The sequence below is a fragment of the Periplaneta americana genome, chromosome 9 (assembly GCF_040183065.1).
Source record: "Periplaneta americana isolate PAMFEO1 chromosome 9, P.americana_PAMFEO1_priV1, whole genome shotgun sequence".
NCBI classification, from domain to species: domain Eukaryota; kingdom Metazoa; phylum Arthropoda; class Insecta; order Blattodea; family Blattidae; genus Periplaneta; species Periplaneta americana.
The window spans coordinates 163,497,259-163,519,262 of NC_091125.1; the positions used below are offsets into that span (position 1 = coordinate 163,497,259).

Here is a 22,004-nt window from a genome sequence, read left to right on the forward strand (position 1 = left end):
CACAAAAACGTGAAGACACATATATTATGTATTTCAAAGAATGATTTAGAAACTTTACAGGCCTATGACGAAAAACATTTCAACTACCGTAACCTAAACCTTTTACTCTAGAATCTTACCGCAACCAGATTATCTATAAAAAATATACACTTCACATTCAAATAGACATTTTAAAATGAACATGCTAATTACACACATCAACATCCAACATTGCGCTGTGTCTTGAGAACTTAAATTTTATGACAATCAGCTGACCAATGGTAGAGACACATGTTGAACATCTTGCATATCTTCAGATTACATTTTTATATCGCGTAAAATTGAGTATACTAAGGGTCCATAATATAAATAAGAATTTGGTAAGTGGTAATCAATGCATGATTAATGTCTTATAACAAACCACTGAAAATAATTGAAAATGTAGGTTATAACCACTCAGTTACCAGGTCAATTAACTACAATATTACTACTGTTTATCTGAGGTAAATGCTGCTTAACAGACTCTGTAAAAGCCTAAAGAAAATTCGTGACACTGCAATATTACTTGCAAAATAACATAAAACCACCGCATTTATTTAGTAATGAAATGTATATCAAATAATGAAAAAGCAAATTCAACTCGTGTTCAATGTTTTCGTTCCAACGTACTGATAGCATGCAAAACTTGGGCTACTCACCATTGGCATCTTGAATCAAGAAATTCACTGTGTTACTTTGTTGTGTCATTTTTGAATCCCCCCAGTCTTGATAGTGGCGAAGTTTTTAAATCCTTTTCGTTGAATGTCTTTTAAATCAGTAGATCATAGAACCACCGATTTGGGCAGTCTTCGTCGATTGACCAAAATGGCGACTGCAATACCACAACATTTCTTCTAACGAATTCGGCAGAATACGCTTTAATAAAGTGATAATGAATAACGTTTAAGGGTAAAGAAATATCTAATCTTTTACACAGTGCATATAAAAGCAAAATAAACTTTAAAGTGACGCAAAAATCTATCTAGAAAATATAGCTGTTTCGTGCAAATACACCTGAGATGAGCTTGGCGGCAGGCACAAAGCCAAACAGCTGATTGGTTAGGCATTGTCACGTGGTCTCCACTCGAAACTTGGCGGAGGAATGGTTGACAGTGAACCGGAAACGTGTTTAGCACTAGACCAATCATGCCTTGGTTCCTTTTGACGTTCCTTGTTTTGTTCCTTATTCCAGTTGAAACCGGCAAAATGGTAGAAGAAATAGCAGCGACGCTACCAGACAATGTTTTAGAAGTCATATTTTCGTATCTCGACCTTCATGATCTCAGGAACTGCTCTCTCGTGTGTAAAAACTGGTACAGGTTTCTGAATGACGAAAATAATGATGTGTGGAGGTTACATTGTATCCGTAAGTTGGCTGAAGAAGCCCTCAAGTCGGACTTACTATCATCTGTGCCAACATATAAAGCGAAATTACGAGCTTTTTATCATGCCTGGAATCCTAATGACTGCTCAAGGAACGTTTATATAAAACCGAATGGCTTTACGTTGCATCGTAATCCCGTAGCCCAAAGCACGGACGCTGCGCGAGGGAAAATAGGGTTTCGGCATGGTAGGCATGCATGGGAAGTGATATGGGAAGGACCTCTTGGGACAGTGGCAGTTATTGGAATAGCAACCAAAGAAGCTCCTTTACAGTGTCATGGTTATGTTGCTTTATTAGGTTCTGACGACCAGAGTTGGGGTTGGAACTTGGTTGATAACCATCTTCTCCATAATGGAGATTCCCAGGGAAATTATCCACTGCTTAATAATGCACCAAAATATCAGGTTTGTATATAGGCCTAGTGTCCAGTCTTGTTGATTAATGACATACCATGGTTCCAGTGATATTAAGTAATTAATAGTGATGACTGAATTGACAATCATATGGCCACATAACCTGACATGAACTTTTGTATAACAATCAGTACTTGCACTAAGTTCAGTGTGTGCAATATTGCAATACAGTATTGCGTTTCTACAATGTGTTTATCCAAGATGAAGTTATTTATGTAATAATAAAGTAACAAGGTAGTTTTTTGCGCATGTTAACAGTAAAAAGAATGATTTTGTAATCATGGGAGAGTTGTGTATGTAGTGTATTTTTAATTCTAGATCTATAGGCCTACTAATAATACACACTACTTTTAGAGTACCTCTAAGTGTTTTCGGCTTCATTTATCGATTTATGGCGAATTTAAATGTTATAGGTTGGTGAACGGATAAGAGTTATTCTGGATTGTGATGATAATACATTATCATTTGAGAAAAACTATGAGTTCCTTGGTGTAGCATTTAGAGGTAAGTTGCTTTACAACATAAATTTTTATTACTTAACACATTTATGACAATTTACTTGCGGTGGAGAAAGCTGTGTGAATAGTGAAATTGTAAACAGTAAAAGAATTGGCATTCCAGCATATGTAAACATTAAATACGAAAATTTGAATTTTGTTATCTACAAAAAAAAAAAAGTATAGGGACTTGCATAAATCGGATATTGTACCCTATATACAAACCATTCATATGAATATATTTACCAGAAACATATTGCAAAACTTAAATCTATAGCTATTTTAAATGTAGCCTATTCATTTGTCACATATTGATCTTGGATAGACCTATTTTGCATTATGCTACGTTAAATCATTAATACGTGTTACGAACTCTTTTAGTCTGTAATCTATACAGAGGAGTTGTTTATTCGAATTTTTGTTTTTCATCTTGCATCGACTTGTCTTTAAAACACTCTGTATTGTACATAGACGAGATTAAAATACAGGTGAATGTTGTACATAGACTAGATTAAAATACAGGTGAAACAATTTGGAGTGCAATATTTGATTTGACCATTATTTATGTATAACTTCAAGTTCCTCTAACTCCAGCTAAAAACGCATCAAAATTCCGTCCCCTTTGGTATCCGAAAAGCCACCATTTTAAAATTTTCCCTTTAGTTTTCCATTTGCAGTCCGTAATCTTTCAACTGGCACAGTAACACCGTAAGCATACGGAATAAAAGAAATACTGTATGACAGCATTCGACGAACATGTTATAAACATACTATTTATTTATATTTAGGCTAAGCTAGAGCATGGTGTAGTGTAATCAACTTTTTCATTTTGTTTATATTCTCATACTTACATTTAAGCATTTTGCATCGACAATTAATATATAGTTTCGTCCAAGAGTATGACTATAGTAATAAGCTTACTTTTATTAGAAACTTTTCTCATTAGAGGATTGCCACGAGGATAAAGTAGGCTATACTCCAGTAATTTGTGTTCTTTGTATAAAAGAAAATGAATGTTACACATATTATAAGCCTTATTGAAAATTAATAGCAATGAGTGTGACAAAAATTTATAGAAATATATAGGCTAAATACAAAAATATAGAAGTTACAACAGTGATTGCCTACGGACTGGAAGGTCCGGGGTTCGATCTCAGGTGGTGACAGGATTTTTTCTCGTTGCCAAACTTTCAGAACGGCCCCGAGGTTCACTCAGCCTCCTATAAAATTGAGTACCGGGTCTTTACTGGGGGTAAAAGGCGGTCAAAGGAGTGTGGTGCTGACCACACCACCTCATTCTAGTGCCGAGGTCATGGAAAGCATGGGGCTCTACCTCCATGCCCTCCAAGTGCCTTTATGGCATGTTATGGGGGTACCTTTACCTTTTTACCATGGTATTCATATATGGTATCACTTCACAGCTAGAATACGGAACATGTCAAAAGAAATCTTAATAGTACTATAAAATCTTAATTATAGTCACAGTCTAGCTGAAATATATACAGAAGAGTTTACAGTACAACACAATAGTAATATGCGTTACAAGAGCGGTATGTTGACGTTTTCATGTTCGAGGAAAAGATTGAAAAAGCGAAACGTAGTTGAGCTTTTTTAATTTCTGAGAACATGAAAACAAACATACCGCTCATGTATCGTACATTATTTTGTGCGAAGATAGTTTATTACATACCTGAAAGAGGAATTTCTAATTAGTTGCAATGAAATCTCCATCTTGGTTTCTGTTCAATGACGGCAACTTTGGAAAACAAATATATCTATCTTCAACATTGTTCCTATAAAATGTTTTCTGTGTTTACTATACTCCAGCAGGCCGTGATATACGTCTGTCTTTTTTTTCCCCCCAGTCTATGATGAGTCTAGAATCTTGTTGATTTTTTCACGGCTTCCTTAATGTTACTTGCATTACAAATGCAGTAACTTTTGTGGTGTTGTAGAGTTTACTTAATTTTTGCAAATATTTAAAAACAATTAACAGTGCAATTTAGGTGAAATTGCAGTGGTAAGTTTCCAATTTATAATTATTACTATATTGAACGTCTTTAAAAATAATATGTTAAAAGCCTAAAGCAGTAAAATGAATGTGACGCTTAAGCGGTAAGAATAGGGAAATTGTTATGTGTGTTATGTTGGGAATACTGAATGTGGTATTTCACACTTACTGCGTATTGGTTGTGTGCGGAAAGCAAGCAAATACGCACGATCTCGCACAAAGGTTTATTATCGATACTTAACCCAGATGTTCCTGACCTCCTTCCAGAAGGACGGAATGTTTGGTCTAAGAAATAGTTCAGGAAGCTCTGGGTTAACAGAAATATTCATGAAGCATTGTTGGATCCTTTAAAGATGTAGGATTCACAGTACCTGAGAAACTATTTGGTTTGGCAGGAAATGGAAGCAATAGAATAACTGAGGGTATTTGCCTATAAAAGCAATTCTGATATTGGCTTAGTGATCGACCCAACTGTTTGCTTCGAAAGTTACAGTGGTCCACCTGATGATGTTGACAAAGGAAAGTATTTACGAGCATACCATTCTATATTATTTAGAAAAATATAAACTTAGAGAAATGATAGAGCCAAAGGAACTATTCTTCATTTTGTATTTTGGCAAACACATAATCTAAAACCCCATAAATTAAAATTTGTGTTGTTAGCTCTTAAATGCACTGGCAATTTCAGATCTACAAAACAAAAGATAATCGCAAGAATTGTTTTATCAGTGTTCCCAACATAAATATAATGATAAATGACATTGTCTTCGTTATTCTATCTGTTATAATGACAGTACTTTTGATTCAGATTCCTCGCATTAAGAGTTGCGAATTGAAATGTGTAAAATATAACCTAACTCATACCATATTGTGCTAATAGTTATTTTCCAGAAGTAAACAACAAAGAAGCAGCACCATATGCCATATAAGATAACTACCGTCTATACACTTTAATATGCGTTACATAATAATAATAATAATAATAATAATAATAATAATAATAATAATAATAATAATAATATGTGAAAATTAATACAGAAATTAAGTGGTATGAAGAGTCGAGAGAATACATATTTGTGTCCCATAATAATTTCAATCATAGGCATCATTTCCAACTCTATTTCTGTACTAAAACTATTTGCTTTAAAATACACTTAATTGCAGTTAATATTGCTTGCCACATGCTGCCTTATGAACAGTTTCTATCTAAGAGTGTTAATTAATGATGTAAATACCATTCTGTTAGAATGAGGACAAATAAAATGAACTAATAATGTGATTATTTGATATCAGGTCTGCCAGACAAAAGACTGTATCCATCGGTGTCAGCAGTATACGGAAACACGGAAGTCTCCATGGTGTACCTCGGGCCCCCACTTGACGGGTAACAACAATATCTACTAGACGTTAATAAGAGTTCCCTCTTCTCTGGATGGCAGTGGAGTGTTTAAACTGTACAAGTGAATCCACATCAGCGAAGAAAAGTGGATGTCAGATACAATTCCTACCCATAATGCTCCAGGACTTGTTGGCCCGCCAACATGAAATTCTTTCCAGTTATTAATATATTATTGCCTCCTATTGTAGGCTACGGGTGCCCCATACTAATCGTGCATCTCGGGTTCCCTATTCCATGTTGCTGTTCTCGCACTGTCATTGCACACTGAATAATGATCCCTGCTGTTTTATTGTTGGACATTGTCCATTGTTTATGAGTGTTGGATTCAGCAAGGGATGGCCAGTGTCTTAACAGTGATATTTTATCTTGTATATTATTGTCACAAAGTTTAGAAAAAATGTTTACAGTTTTACTCTTGCACATGGAATAGAGAAAGTAGAAATTTTTTAATATGATGTATTATTCCAGTGTGCAATGGATGAGGTTCAAGTGCAAAACAGGCTCGTGTAGTGAGAGACATTTTTTCTTGATATTTGTACTACAACCAATTTTTACATGGTCGATAGTGAAGTAGTGACAATTTGAATCGTTCTCATCTCATCGGGTGCCAACGGATGCATTTGTATCATTCATAACTCGAGTGTTCTCTTCTTCGGAGGCACATATTATCGTCATAATGCCGCTAATGCCTTGTATCGTTGGCATAACGTTTTTTTGTAATAAGATGTATATTTATCTGTATAGGTGAAAGATCTGTAACTATGTGGCATTGCAAGACTCAATCTTTTTCTATTGCAATGCTGGGACTTCTTGTTACCGTACCCTGTCAGAGTTCACATTAGTCTTTGATTTTAATCAGTCATCGTAACAAAATGGAGGTTGCACTGTTGTTGTCGTCGTCACTTTCTCTTGATCTTTGTTTAGATTGCATAGTTTATTTATTTTTTCTTTTTATAAAAAAGACTTTAGTTTGCCAGGGTCAAACTTCTGCCACATGTTATACGAACACATTTAGATATTATATTTTTTAATTTATTGACCTGAGGATATACTAAAGATGATAATAGTGCAACCTTTTTATACCATGAATTGTTTTACTGTGATAAATGTGTTATTTTTACGTTGTTATGTTTTTTGTCTGTACAAATCCTCTTTTATATTCAGATTGAAATCGATGCTAACAGTGTTAGTCATATAGAATAAAATGAAGGTTTTACGAGTATGAAATGGGTGTCATGATTCTATTACTGAACTGTATATGTTTTATATTAACTATTTTGTCATAACTTGTGAGACAAAAGAATATCATTTCTAAAATTTCATTGTTGATGAGGTTCAAAGTTAACATCTTGAACATGGATTTGACTAGCTTTTCAGCAGAGCTGCGATACCTGATATCTTAAGGAAATAAGCTATTATTTTCACTCCACTCCACTCCTCGAAGTTTTCTGTTAAGAGAGTGAAGGACAAGTTTGTAAATGCTCTCTGTGGTGAGAAGGAGACAAAGGTTATATTATTTATTTATATGTTTTAACTGTGTGAAAGTTCTTGTCTACTTCCAGCAAAACGTAACAAATTAACTGAATTGATATTATTACAATTTTTTTGCAACTACATATAGGCCTATAAAAACAAAACTAAGGAAAAAACAGAACATTTCGGAATTCAGCGGCAGTATTTATTACATATGGTGTAGAGACCTACTAGACACTATTGCTAAACGAGAAAATTATTGAATCTACCAAAATGTAATCTGTAGTTAAGGTTATATTATGTGATTAAAAGAGAAGTGAAATAGATATTTTATATCACTGAAAAAATAAATGATAGCATAAATAAATAGTTTGTACGAAATTTAAGGGGAGAGGATGCTTAATATGAAAAACCAGAGAATTAAAAAAAAAAAGATCCTTTAAAATACCATTTGATATGTGAAAAATACATTGCATATAATTTAATGCGCATTTATGGTCTTGTCAACTGCTATGACGTCATTTTTAAAGCTCAGGTGCATAGGGTTTTAAAATTACGCTGAAATTTGATTGCAATTTCTCATTACTTCAATTTTTTGCTTTATTCCACAAAAAAAAAAGTTATACCGGTACTACATCTTTGGAACCATTAACGATACATACATAATATTTGCTACATACATTCTTTAGCCCATTAGGAAACATATCTGGAATAGAAATTTGTTATTTCGTTACATTTGAAAAATGTCTCCATATTTCTATAAAAATATAGCTTAATTGTTTATTTTAACATTTTAAAAACAAATATCAAAATTGTGGTAAATACATTTTAAACAATGCTTTTAGAAGTAAAATCTTTTAGAAATTTTGAATTTATCTTTAAAAATGGCAGAGATATATCCAATTTAGTGAATTATTGTATCCTTTCCCCTCTCAAAATTTGGGCCCTTCAAAAAATAAACTAATCTGGAATTTAAATTGTTGCAGCTTATATTTCTATATACAAAAAGTGAAAACTGTGCATCAATTAAGAAAAAAAATTCAAATTTGATCATCCTCTTCCCTTAAGGGGACACTCAACTTAAAAATTGGAGAAAAAGTGTCATAGAAATGAAAAATTAAATTTCTACACTAATTTACATGACAGAACTAAATCAATATGCAGAATTCTTCCCCTATTCATTGAGAAGTCACAGTCAAATGCACAAAGCCAAAAAATAAAAAATGATAATTAAAAGTGATATTTCAATTAATGATTGATTAAAAATTGAAATATTTTTTATTTTGAAAAGTATTGGATCTAATGAGCTGAGATTTTGCATGTTACTTTCCATGTGTATATTAAACTTTTTCTCCAAATTTGAAAAAGATTGGTCAAATAGGAAAAAAGCTCCAAAATATAGTTGCGTGTCCCCTTAAATAAATGATCATGTTCCCAAGTACAAGTTACATTGGAAACCAAAAGGGAAAAGAAATGTTAACAGACGTAACAAGGCAAATTTCATATATCTGTAACTGTAGAAAACATTTAACTTGGATGAAGCAGGTCGAAGTTCACACACTGCAGCCAATAATTATCGATGATTTTTCGTCATCATGATGGCCATTACTATCCCAGTTTATAATATTTTCACTCTTAAATTTAAAATAAATTCTGATATATAACTTAATATATACATACAAGACATTTTTTTTTATTTATTGTGATTTATAATTAAATACATTTTCAAAAAGTTTGAGACAAAATTGTGAATGTTGAGCCAAGTCAGTTTTGAACTGGGAATTGTTTTATCTTTATTGGTACAGATGTCAGAGTACCTATATACAGTAGATTTGAAGATTTTTTTTTTTTTTAAATAAGTGTATTTTACTTTTACCCACTTTTTTAAATTCATCCTCAGGGTACTAATTCGCCAAAATTGGCATATGAAGAGTTAGTGTCTTAGTGTAAAGACCTTATTTTAAATATCTGATGAAAATATTATAATTATCCTTATATGCAATATGTGCAAGTTTTTAAAATTATTTGTTCCTTTATGTAGTATTTGGAAGTCAGTAATGAATGAAAGAGATTACAGAATTTACTCAACCATTGAAAATAAGTGAAATGTGACTCTTGAAACAATTTCCTATGAGTTTCTAGTACAGCTGCCCACATGACATTTTTATCAATTAAAAGTTAAAATAACTACTAAGGTTGGATAAAAAGTAATGGCAACAGTTCGATATTTCTGACATGGCTTTATTCACAGGAGTACAACATTTATGTACCTTCTATATAGTCACCCCCCTTATTTATTACCTTTTGCCAAATATTTGGAAGGTGTCGCACACCACCAGCGCGTCCATCTTTGTTGATGTTCCGTATTGACCACCCTAAAGCACGGATAAGTTCATCTCTGGTATTGTACTGGGTCCCTCATAGTAGTTCTTTCACTTTGGTGAAAAGATCGTAATCGCATGGATCATATCGGTGGATGTTCCAGTAGTCCGCATTTTCCGTGTGCCTTGGAGGTACAGCGTGGTGCAGTATTACCCCATCAATGTCATATGCCACAATGAACGTCATTTTCACATCCCTGCCTTCCCGGAATGCTTTAACCCATCGGCATATGCTTCATGCAGTCCCTGAAAACATTCTTGTGCACTACAACGTCGTGTCACTTCAATTTTGATCCAGGAACGTTGCTCTAGTTTTGTAAACATGGTCTTAGGGCGCTTGCACTATCCCTATGAAAGTCAACGTTCTACACACTGCAGTAGATTGACAGAGTACTGTCGCCGCTGGCTGCACTAACTCATCTAACAGTCCTTGTTCATGTCCACTCAGCTGGCAACTCTCGAACGCACCATCATCACGTGACAGCAGTGTTGCCATTAATTTTTATCCAACCTATGTATTTTATTTTCCTCACACATACTAATTGTTGTTCACAATCGTCCTCAGAATCCTTATTAATTTTTATCGAACTGCATAATGTTTAATGGCCTGTCCTGTGTTTGCTCATCACCTCACTCTGATTTGTCTTCCTATCCATAGGGCATTTGCAGTATCCAAATTGTAATATTAAATGTCTGTACAGGTCATTCATTATCTTGTGTAACCATATGCATGTGTATTGTAGCTCATAGTAAGAACCTTATGATGGGGGTTAGTGTGCTAGCTAGCTCCAAGCGAAAGTGTAGTGAGGGAGGGGACACTTCCCAGTCCACTTTTTTCTTCCCCCTCATACACAAGTTGGTTTCACGAGATGACGAATGACCTGTATGCACACAATCACGAGAATGTTTTTATTCTTAATTCCAAATTTTGTCTTCCTATCATACCAATACGAAAACAATGTGTGTACTGTTCATGTAAGCGAGTACAAGATGTTTGCCATAATTATTATTATCATCATCATCATCATCCCTTTTTCAAGTTGACATCAATTTATATCATCTTGTTACAATTACAAATTGGATGAAAGAATCAGTTTGGTTATTATGTTACGTTTTGTAACAACTTTCCTTAACACAAATCCATGATGAGTAGAGCTAACTTTGATACCTTTATTTATGTAGCAGATTGGCATGACAAATACATGAACTTTATATTGCTGAGAATGTGATCATTAAAATAGTTCTGTTTGTCTGATTATTAATTTTTATGTCTCAAAGAGTGGCAAATCTTCAGTCAAAATTGAAATAAAAACTGGAGAAGTGAAACATTTAATAACTTGTGTATACTTGGAAGATAATACTCAAGCATACCTCATCTTCTTCACCTTCTTTACATTATGTTTGCATCTAATAAATCTAAGGTTTGGTAGTGACTTTTTCTCCCTCTAATTCTATCTCTGTCTCTCTCTTTTTCTTCTCCAACATTACCATCAACCTGTAAAATAAAGCAACTTAATGTCAGTTCTGAGGTTTTCTTGGACATTAAGTTATGATAAAGTTTTTGGGTATATCAAACTTGAACTGATATATAACCTTTAACATTTTGCAATTACTTACTGATTACATACCATGATGTTGAAATCAGTGACTACGAAGCTGAAGAGATCGTGCAAGCTGAAGATAATGTCAATCAACAGCGCAGCTCAATCACAAAACAATTAAATGTTCAGTTGTATGATAAAATTAAAAACAAAAGATAGTTCACACTGCACTTAGTTTTCCAATGCTTTCCAACTTTATAGTGACATCATTATCTCGAGCAAATAAATGTAACATGAGGTGCTCTGCATTTCACAGCAGTAAATCTTTTCAGCTTCTATTATTAAAATACATGACAATATATTAAAAGTATAAACAATATTTTTAAGATACTGTACAACAAATTAGAAGTCCATTGGGAGGGAAAACAAAGGCAATCATAGTTGTAGTTAATTTCCATGGGTAAAGTTATAACTTTACTATGCACTATCACCTTTACTTTTTAATTTCGCTCTAGAATATGCCATTAGGAAAGTTGAGGATAACACAGAGGGTTTGGAATTGAACGGGTTATATCAGCTTCTTGTCTATGCGGACGATGTGAATATGTTAGGAGAAAATCCACAAATGATTAGGGAAAACGCGGAAATTCTAGTTGAAGCAAGTAAAGTGATAGGGTTGGAAGTAAATCCCGAAAAGACTAAGTATATGATTATGTCTCGTGACCAGAATATTCTACGAAATGGAACTATAAAAATTGGAGATTTATCCTTTGAAGAGGTAGAAAAATTCAAATATCTTGGAGCAACAGTAACAAATATAAATGACACTCGGGAGGAAATTAAACACAGAATAAATATGGGAAATGTGTCTTATTATTCGGTTGAGAAGCTTTTGTCATCCAGTCTGCTGTCCAAAAATCTCAAAGATAGAATTTATAAAACAGTTATATTACCAGTTGTTCTGTATGATTGTGAAACTTGGACTCTCACTTTGAGAGAGGAACAGAGATTAAGGGTGTTTGAGAATAAGGTTCTTAGGAAAATATTTGGGGCTAAGAGGGATGAAGTGACAGGAGAATGGAGAACTGCACGCATTGTATTCTTCACCTGACATAATTTGGAACATTAAATCCAGACATTTGAGATGGGCAGGGCATGTAGCACGTATGGGTGAATCAAGAAATGCATATAGAGTGTTGGGAGGCCGGAGGGAAAAAGACCTTTGGGGAGGCCGAGACGTAGGTGGGAAGATAATATTAAAATGGATTTGAGGGGGAGGTGGGATATGATGGTAGAGACTGGATTAATCTTGCTCAGGATAGGGGCTAATGGCGGGCTTATGTGAGGGTGGCAATGAACCTCCGGGTTCCTTAAAAGCCAGTAAGTAAGTAAAGTTATAACTAATCCAGAGCAAAGCAGTGAAATACACTTCATATACTTATAACAGAATGGAATTGGCAGAATACTTGTGAATCTGTGCATGGCAATGAGATTGTATTTATTTACATTCCATGGTATTCGTACATCACTTCACAGCTAGAATATGGAATATGTAACAAAAAACTCTTAATAGTACTATAAATCCTTAATTACAGTCACAGTCTAGTTGAAATATATACAGCATAGTTTTACAATATAGTCTACTAGTACAACACAAAGGTTTAGTATCAATACTTAATACAACACAGAAATATTCATAAAGTGTTGTTGAATGTCATAAATTCACCTACTGAATACTGTACAAGGTGTGAGAAATTAGGTATGTCTTTAATTTGGCCCGAAATAAACTTATGTTTTGAGTTTGATTTTTTATATTCATAGGGAGACTATTAAAAATTTTTACTGCTATATAACGCACTCCTTTTTGATAGCACAACAGACTTGTCGATGGAGTATGAAAGTCATTTCTTGATCCACATTTATGCTATGAATTGTTGAATTAGTTACAGGTACAAAGTTTTCACAATTACATACAAGGAAGTTTATTAATGAAAAAATATACTGACAAGCCATGGGAATTATTTGTAGTTTTTTTAAAATAGTCGTACACGATTCCCTAGATTTGGCACCTACTATTATTCTAATTACTCTTTTTTGTAGTAGGGATATACTATTACTATCTGCAGAATTTCCCCAGAATATTATTCCAAAACTCATTACTGAGTGGAAGTATGCAAAGTATATTGTTTTTAAGGTATTGATATTTACTATCTTTTGCATACAGTAGATCGAATAGCAAAACAAGCTGAATTTATGCAAATCTAGCTTTCAGGTAGTAGCTCTCTGTAAAGCAGGTTTGAATAATTTCAAGGAAAAATTGTTCTGGGCCAGGTATCGATCCTGGGACCCTTCGCTTAGCGCATGAATGCTCTACCGACTGAGCTACACCAGGAACTATACACGACACCGTCACAATTTTTCCTTTATACCTATACAACTCAAATGGGCTGACAAGACACCAGAATCCAACTCTGAGTGCACACAAATCTTGTGTGACTTAAATTGTGGCTTCCTGTTAACGTACCTCCAGTAACGAAATATATTATGCAAATCTAGCTTTCAGCCCATTTGAGTTGTGTGGATATAAAGGAAAAATTGTGATGGTGTCGTGTATAGTTCCTGGGGTAGCTCAGTTGGTAGTGCGTTCGTGCGCTAAGAGAAGGGTCTTGGAATTGATACCTGGCCCCAGAACAAGTTATCCTTGAAATTATTCAATAATAAATTTAGTTTGGGGGTAACTTCTTTAATATGATTTTTCCAATTTAACACATCAATTTGTAAGCCAAAAAATTTGGTTATTGTTTCTATTAGGGACATATTGTTAATTATTGTGCATGAAATTTGTGAGGTTGCTACAAAAGCTACAGTGTTACTTACTTACTTACTTACTTACTGGCTTTTAAGGAACCTGGAGGTTCATTGCCGCCCTCACCTAAGCCCGCCATTGGTCCCTATCCTGAGCAAGATTAATCCAGTCCCTACCATCATATCCCACCTCCCTCAAATCCATTTTAATATTATCTTCCCATCTACGTCTCGGCCTTCCCAAAGGTCTTTTCCCCTCTGGCCTCCCAACTAACACTCTATATGCATTTCTAGATTCGCCCATACGTGCTACATGTCCTGCCCATCTCAAACGTCTGGATTTAATGTTCCTAATTATGTCAGGTGAAGGATACAATGCGTGCAGTTCTGTGTTGTGTAACTTTCTCCATTCTCCTGTAACTTCATCCCTCTTAGCCCCAAATATTTTCCTAAGAACCTTATTCTCAAAAACCCTCAATCTCTGCCTTATGGGGGAATGTTGTACTCTTGACAATTAAATTTTTTGATGTGGCAAAGTTGACTAACCTAACTCCATTGTCATTAGCTACAGTGTCACAGGGACATAAAAGAAACCCAGCATTTGGAGAATTTTAATTACAAAAATCCATTTCCGTAGCTTTTGTTCATTATTACAAAGTTTGTGTAACTGTTCAATCATGCTTGTATTACTGGAAGTTTCTTCGAAATGCAGTTTGTTGATGGGGAGAGTTAGATGTACAACAACACAAAATGGTGATTTATTGAAATATTTTAGATCCAGCTGAAGTGACTAATACTGCTGTCAAATTTATAATACGATTGTTGATGTCATGTACAGAGTGTTAGGTGCTGCTCAACTGATCAAAATTAGTCTGTGGTCTTTTCATGGACAACAAATAGATGTCACAAATGCTTTGCCCTAATGATGACCATTTTCACCTCCCAAACAGAATACAGACACACAACAATATTAACTGTTAGCAAAGAATATTTCTTATATCATGAAAATTGAAATTTCCTATTCCCCAGTTTCTCTGTGGCATCCTAACAAATCTCCATTATCATCTCATGCAGATGTAGCGTAGACTAGCCTCCTATGGCACATCCTGGGCAATGAGTCTCAGTAAATTGGTCTACACAACTGGTTACATATTATGGGTGAACGATGAACATTCAAATACCCGCCATTAGTAAAAAGAGATTTACATACATTTAATTTTGGTATTCTGTTTGTTCTCGTAATTCTAATCCAAGCCTTATTTTTCATCAGTCCTGTGGGAACTTCGAGTTTATAAAATATCCTCAAGAGTGGGTTAACCAGCCCTCTGCTGAGTAAATTTAGTCTTTCTGTTAGGGTTTCCCTGTCTTTTTACTTTATTTATCCCCAACTGTAGGGTTGCTTCTTCTGCCTGGCTTGCCTTCTGAAGATCTCTGCTGGTACAACTGTTTAGCTCTTTGTAGTTGATCTGGGAACAAATGCCATGTCCCGTGTTGTGGAATGCAAAGTGGATAAAATAATTATTATATAATATTCTGACACCAACTCTGATATCTCTTTGTCAGTTTATTATACATAATTGAAAAGATTACAAAGACACTCTCCTGATTATTACTGAATTTGAGATCCATTGCGTGTTTTTAATTTCAAATAAAGGCACATTAATTTTATATGTTGAATCTTTCGTACACTACTTTTAACACTTGAATAAAAATAATTGATTAAATGGCGATCTTACTTGTGTTAATTATGTAAGCATGTGCGGCTTACAGCTGTTTCGGTGCTACTTCACACCATCCTCGGAGCCTTCTGTGTCTCGGCGTCTACATTGGACAGACAGGCAGATCATTCCAAACTCGATACAAAGAACACATTAAAGCAATAACCAGAGGACACAATACATCTACATATGCCGAACACATAACCAATGCTAACCACACATGCAATAACATAAATACAGAATGAAAATCCTACACATACAGCCCAAAAACCAAAAACTCAACACACTAGAACAATATGAAATATACAGACACACTAAAACACACCCTGATCAAATACTCGACACACAGATCAATTTCAGAACACACACACTATTTGACACAACTCTCCATCACACGAACGCACCCACACAACAGGCAGCGAAATTGAGATGACGCCGAGACACAGAAGGCTCCAAGGATGATGTGAAGTAGCACCGAAACAGCTGTAAGCCGCACATGCTTACATAATTAACACGAGTAAGATCGCCATTTAATCAATTATTTATCATTAATTTTAACTAAAAATTATTACATTTCATGTGCAGCATTCCATGATAAATTTACTCATAGATATGTGGTGTAGACAAAGTCTGTTCAAAAAAATTTCTGTACACAGATGGCATGCCCAAAACCACTTTGTCTTTTTCAGGGATACTGAAAAAATGTAATTTCGGGAAAAATCTCTAAATACACATTTTCCAGTATCACATTACTTCCTCTTCTATATACTTACTTATGGCTTTTAGAGAACCCGGAGGTTCATTGCCACCCTCACATAAGCCCGCCATCGGTCCCTATCCTGAGCAAGATTAATCCAGTCTCTACCATCATATCCCACCTCCCTCAAATCCATTTTAATATTATCCTCCCGTCTACGTCTCGGCCTCCTCAAAGATCTTTTTCTCTCCGGCCTTCCAACTAACACTCTATATGCACATCTGGATTCTTCCATATGTACTATATGCCCTGCCCATCTCAAACGTCTCAGTTTAATGTTCCTAATTATGTCAGGTGAAGAATCTTCTATACTTCGTGTTGTAAAAAAAAATTGGGGAAAAAACCTGCAGGTTTTGACATTACTCTGTCCATTGGTTGCAATTAAGAACATATAATTGTATAGTTCTACAGAGTGATTTATATAGAACTGACACATTTCTTTCATTAATTGTTTCAAAACGAATTGTGCTAGCGACAACTTATTATACCTAAAATGCAGAGGAATTTTGGGAGATTATTTACCTCTATAGCAAATGTTGTCGGGCGTTGTCAAATCCGGAGATCTCGGTGGCTACAGGTTCCTGGAAATTATTCGGTCGTCACATAACCGGATAAATGGAACCTTGCTTCATCTGTGAACCATGTGATGGACAATATGGCAGGATTTTGCACAATGAACGTCTAAAACCAACGACAATAATTCAATCTTTTATCCTTATCTGGTCCCTGTAGCTGATGAACAACAGTAACCTTATATGGCTTTAGGCTCTCTGACACATTGAGTAGGTGTACCCTGTCTCCTGCGACAAACGTCTTAATGATTTTTTGGGTGACTGCTCCAGTCGTGCTCTTACGTCAACAACAACCATGGGAAGCCTAGATGAACGATGCTTGCCCTTTTCACTCACCAGAGATCCAGTTGTTTCCAATTTGTTTACCAGTCCCAGTATTGTGTTTCTTTTGGGAGGATTGCGAACACCAAATTCTCTCTGGTATGCCGTTTGAGTAGCTGTAATTGAATTCGTAATCCAGTATTGCTTCACAAGAAAGAGTCGTTGATTTAATGTGTACTGCATTTTCACGTTGACACAAAATGTCGAAAACAGCTGCCAAAAATAGGAATAAATCAAACATCTGTGCATCTAGTGACAAGGAATCGAAACTCCAGAACATTCTGCTGTTGGTTTCAGACATTCATTGTGCAAAATCCTGCCATATTGTCCATCACATGGTTCACAGATGAAGCATGGTTCCATTTATCCGGTTATGTGACGACCGAATAATTTCCAGGAAACAGTGGCCACCGAGATCTCCGGATTTGACAACGCCGGACAACATTTGCTATAGAGGTAAATAATCTCCCAAAATTCCTCTACATTTTAGGTATAATAAGTTGTCGCTAGCACAATTCGTTTTGAAACAATTAATGAAAGAAATGTGTCAGTTCTATATAAATCACTCTGTATATTAGATTTGTTCATTGTCTTATTCATAAAAAAGTGGAATATTCATATTTAATGCTGAAGAGGCAGCAATTAGAGCTTTTCAGTACACTATCTTACAGGATCTATGTAAAGTTTTAAAATTTATTTTTATTTACAATTCAGATGTTCTTATCAGGAAAACTTAATAATTATTATTTTTCTGTTATGTTTTAATTATTTTATATAAGTATCTCACAAACAGTGGGATAGAAAAATAAGACTGAAAAAAGATCTGTACAACATATGTACATATTTTATCCCTAATAAGTTTGAAGTGGAATATACTTGTTTGTGAAGTTGTTCGACACCTTATTTCAAGCATATAAAATCTTTTTATTTAGTCTTCACAGTGATATAATTACCAATGTAACTGGGGATCATCCCCAACAGATCCTTTGACCAATATATAATTATATGATTTTCCCTGCCTAATGTAATTCACTATTACTCCATTAGCATACCCTTAGTAGCCTTTATGATTTGAAAACATTGGAATATGAACTAAATACATCACAGTAATAGTTATTTATGTACTACCAAGAGATTTGTTAATTTTCTTTCAAAATATCTTAAACATATTAAACAAGTTAAGTTTTCTTTTGGTTCCAAAGCAAGTCCCGGTAGTTCATTTAAAGGCAGTTGCATTTATGAAGATATAACTGAATTGTTATTAGTTTATCTAAGTAATCATTAACAAGACTTACTTATGGGTTAAATATTTTATTATAGTACAAGAACCTGCAAATTATAACTAAGTAATTAATTTACACCGGGGTTACAAATTATTGGACGATTTCAGAAGGCTATATTTTCACCAGTATTGAACCTAAATACATGATCTTACTACCATTTGAAAAAGGGAAGTTTGAAGTTTTATACTGACCTTAGATGCACTTGATGTGAGTCCCATGTGTAATATGGCAGACGTCCAGGCGGTGATCCCATTATTACCAAACCATTATGAAGTGTGTCTTGTGTGACATTCCTGATTGCTGTGTTAATGTGCCTTTTCAATTCGGTCAACGTCGCTGGAAGTGAAAGTATGTAAATATTGTCCCTGATGAAATCCTAAAAGGAAAAAATGACGCTGAAATCCGGTGAACAGGGTGGCTATGTGCAGACGGTACTATTTGCATCCGTTGCATGACCAATCCATCGATCTGGTAGGTGTTGATTTAGGAAAAATGGCTAATACCACAACTCTCAGACGAGGAGGAACAGGAGTTCATTTTCAATAAGGTGGAGCCCTCCACATTGGTGTATGAAGGTCTGGAGGTACCTAAATCAGCACCTATCTGGTCGATGGATTGTTCTTACAACGGGTACAGACAACACTTTCTGCACATGGTTACCCTGTTCACCGGATTTCACAGTGTGTGATTTCTTTCTGTGGGGTTTCGTCAAGGACAATGTTTACATACCTCCATTTCTAGCGATGTTGGCCAAATTGAGAATGCACATGAACACAACAATCAAGAATGTCACACAAGACGTGCTTGAGAGAGTTTGGCAAGATTGGGATCACCACCGAGAAGTCTGCTATATTACACATGGGGCTCACATCTAAGGTCAGTATAAAACTTCAAACTTCCCTCTTTCAAATGGTGGTAAGATCATGTATTTATGTTTAATATTGGTGAAAATATAGCCTTCTGAAATCGTCCAATAATTTGTAACCACTTATTTTTAACTACAACAATTTAAATATATATTACATATGCATTATTACTGGTTATATTTCTCGTTGATATTTTGAACATTACAACGAATTAAGTTAAAAATGCAGTAAAAGACGGAATTAAAACATTTTATTGAATTATGCTAGGAGAAACTAATGTATATTACAATGTAAATTGTGAACAAATATTTCTTAGTTTAAACGTTACCAGTTATCACACATGGAAGAAAGAGAGAAAGAAGAGAGAGAGAGAGAGAGAGAGAGAGGGCAAATTAAAATAATTTTTCTGAGGTATGTAAAATAGTACTATTTCATCTTGTTTCAATTCTGTTATACGAAATTTTCAAAATAGTTACATTAATGCTTACATGTGAATATTTATTATTACTTACTTTTTTTTTTTTTAATATTATTTCATGCTATCTTTTATTGGAATTTTGAAATTCTAATGAAAGAATGAGTAATAGTCTGAATTGCAGAACATACACTATCATGCCCAGTACACAACAAAGCCTAATTTATTTATTTATTTGAATTATATTTAATACAATGGGTGATCTCGTCTTTAATTAAGCATCTTGAAACTCAGTCATTGTGTAATTGGAGGCTGTGTCTTGTGAAATATATTTAATTATACTATTTTCTTTGTATTGGGCATGACTGATGTATTTTGTTTGTAAGTGTAACTTTCAAGACTTGAACAGGCTTGTTGGTCACGTAAGTCCACGATTTTCAGTGCAGATACATAATGTAATGTGTTTCCAGATATGGTCATAAATTTAGTTCCTACTTTTCATGCTTCTGAATGTGCAATAAGACTTCTATTGCCAAAGACTGCCGTTTAGTTCAGTCGTCCATTACCATCAGTTTTCTGTATTATGTGTAGCCTAACTTTTAGCATCTGGATGCATCATTTTATCTTCACTTAAATTTTTAATTTAATTTTCTGCCTAAGAATGGAAGTAGTGTCATATAGAACATGAGTTATACATAAGGGATGGCCAATTAAATGTTTATGTCACTTTATATGGATGCTGGTGATCACATCATTAATAAAAAGAGAGAGAGAGAGAAAAGAAACTGGAAAAAACTAGTAGTACCAATATTGTGTTTTTTTCTAATGCATTATAGTTCTCAAAACTGAAGAAAGATGGATTTTGGAAAATAGGAAAATAATGTAGGAAAACTGATATTTCATTGAAAACTACTATTTTTCTGAAAAACTTTGGGTTCCAAGCTTCAAAATGAGGGGTCATTTATTAAAATCCGTTCAGCCATTTTCCCGTAATTTCTATTACCAGTTCAAATTATATATATACTAGTGGCTTGTGCAGCAAATGCTGCAAACTAAGTTCATTAGATGTTCAAATAAACATTTTTCAGATTTATTTTCAATGAAGAATACCAGACATTCTGAAAGTTATTTGCTTCCATAATAATGAAAGATACTCTCTCTTGAGCCAATACTGAAGAGAACCACGCATATAAATATCTACACCACACCACCATTAAATATATGAAAAAGACCAACCCCACTTGATTAATAACTATAAAAATATTTGATTTTTAATAATATTATCTTACGTAAGTTTTATATTTTTCAGTAACATATACTATATATACTATATAGAAGCCACTCAGTAAAATATAGAAATCAAAATCTAATTTAAGTTATTCTCTACATCTACTTATATAACCCCAAAACGTTTCACTTTCATATCATCAGTATAGCATTAATATGTATAATTAATGAAAAATAGTCACATCACGACATTAACTACAATAATATTTCATTTATAATAGAAATAATGTCATCAAACCACCTCAAGTTTTGTAGTTTTTAATATCCAATACACAGCTGTGCCCAGAAAATTACACACCACAGAATCGAACCTGTAAATTATTTTTAGTAAGTTAAGTTTTTAATAATCAATTTAATTTGAACTCTAAATATGTGAGCATTCTTGCAGATCATGGCCTTCGTGTAATATTGTTTACTGTAGTGTGTGTTTTGTTTTATTCTGAAATGCAACACGGGCGACTTGATGCTTGCTTCGCTTCTCCTGAATGTAATTAGCTAGTTCTCAAAACTGACAACAGATGGATTTTGGAAAATAGGAAAATTATGTAGGAAAATTGACATTTCACTGAAAACTACTATTTTTCTGAAAAACTTTGGGTTCCAAGCTTCAAAATGAGGGGCTATTTATTAAAATCCGTTCAGCCGTTTTCCCGTAATTTCCATTACCAGTTCAAATTATATATATAGATATAGATATGAGCTGAGACCAGATAAATAGAGGCTGCTAAGTTGTACGTATGGCATCATGGTTGCCATGGTTACCAGTAAAGGTCACTAGACTCAATGCACGGTGTGAAACAGTTACAGAGGCCTGATCAGTCCAGGCCACAGAATAAAAGTGGTGCACTTGAGGGAAAGTTATT

The 22,004-nt window shown here is 34.3% G+C and overlaps 3 protein-coding genes across 3 annotated transcripts in view; 1 reads left to right on the forward strand and 2 right to left on the reverse strand.

Annotated features, from left to right (window-relative positions):
- The window catches only part of Dp (transcription factor Dp), a 151,723-nt gene extending 150,652 nt beyond the window's left edge, over positions 1-1,071 (reverse strand). The window contains exon 1 of the mRNA XM_069836300.1: positions 678-1,071. Coding sequence (XP_069692401.1) covers positions 678-726 — 49 coding nt within the window. The 5' untranslated portion in view covers positions 727-1,071. The remainder of the gene's footprint in view (positions 1-677) is intronic.
- Positions 1,072-1,192: 121 nt separating this feature from the next.
- Fsn (F-box synaptic protein) lies at positions 1,193-6,842 on the forward strand. Its single transcript, XM_069836307.1, has 3 exons — positions 1,193-1,806; positions 2,229-2,319; positions 5,617-6,842. The coding sequence occupies exons 1-3, from the start codon at positions 1,225-1,227 to the stop codon at positions 5,709-5,711; spliced, it is 768 nt and encodes a 255-aa protein (XP_069692408.1). The 5' UTR covers positions 1,193-1,224; the 3' UTR covers positions 5,712-6,842.
- A 1,952-nt stretch (positions 6,843-8,794) lies between these two features.
- Positions 8,795-22,004, reverse strand: part of LOC138706705 (transmembrane protein 164) — a 136,413-nt gene continuing 123,203 nt past the window's right edge. The window contains exon 6 of the mRNA XM_069836306.1: positions 8,795-11,071. Within this exon, the coding sequence (XP_069692407.1) occupies positions 10,967-11,071 (105 nt within the window). The 3' untranslated portion in view covers positions 8,795-10,966. The remainder of the gene's footprint in view (positions 11,072-22,004) is intronic.

What these genes read in the sequence shown, in the direction of transcription:
- Fsn (XM_069836307.1), top strand. Translation starts at nt 1,225, where the DNA reads ATGGTAGAAGAAATAGCAGCGACGCTACCAGACAATGTTTTAGAAGTC. An exon ending in ATAATGCACCAAAATATCAG is followed by an intron (nt 1,807 to 2,228) that starts GTTTGTATATAG and finishes TAAATGTTATAG; the next exon opens with GTTGGTGAACGGATAAGAGT. An exon ending in CCTTGGTGTAGCATTTAGAG is followed by an intron (nt 2,320 to 5,616) that starts GTAAGTTGCTTT and finishes ATTTGATATCAG; the next exon opens with GTCTGCCAGACAAAAGACTG.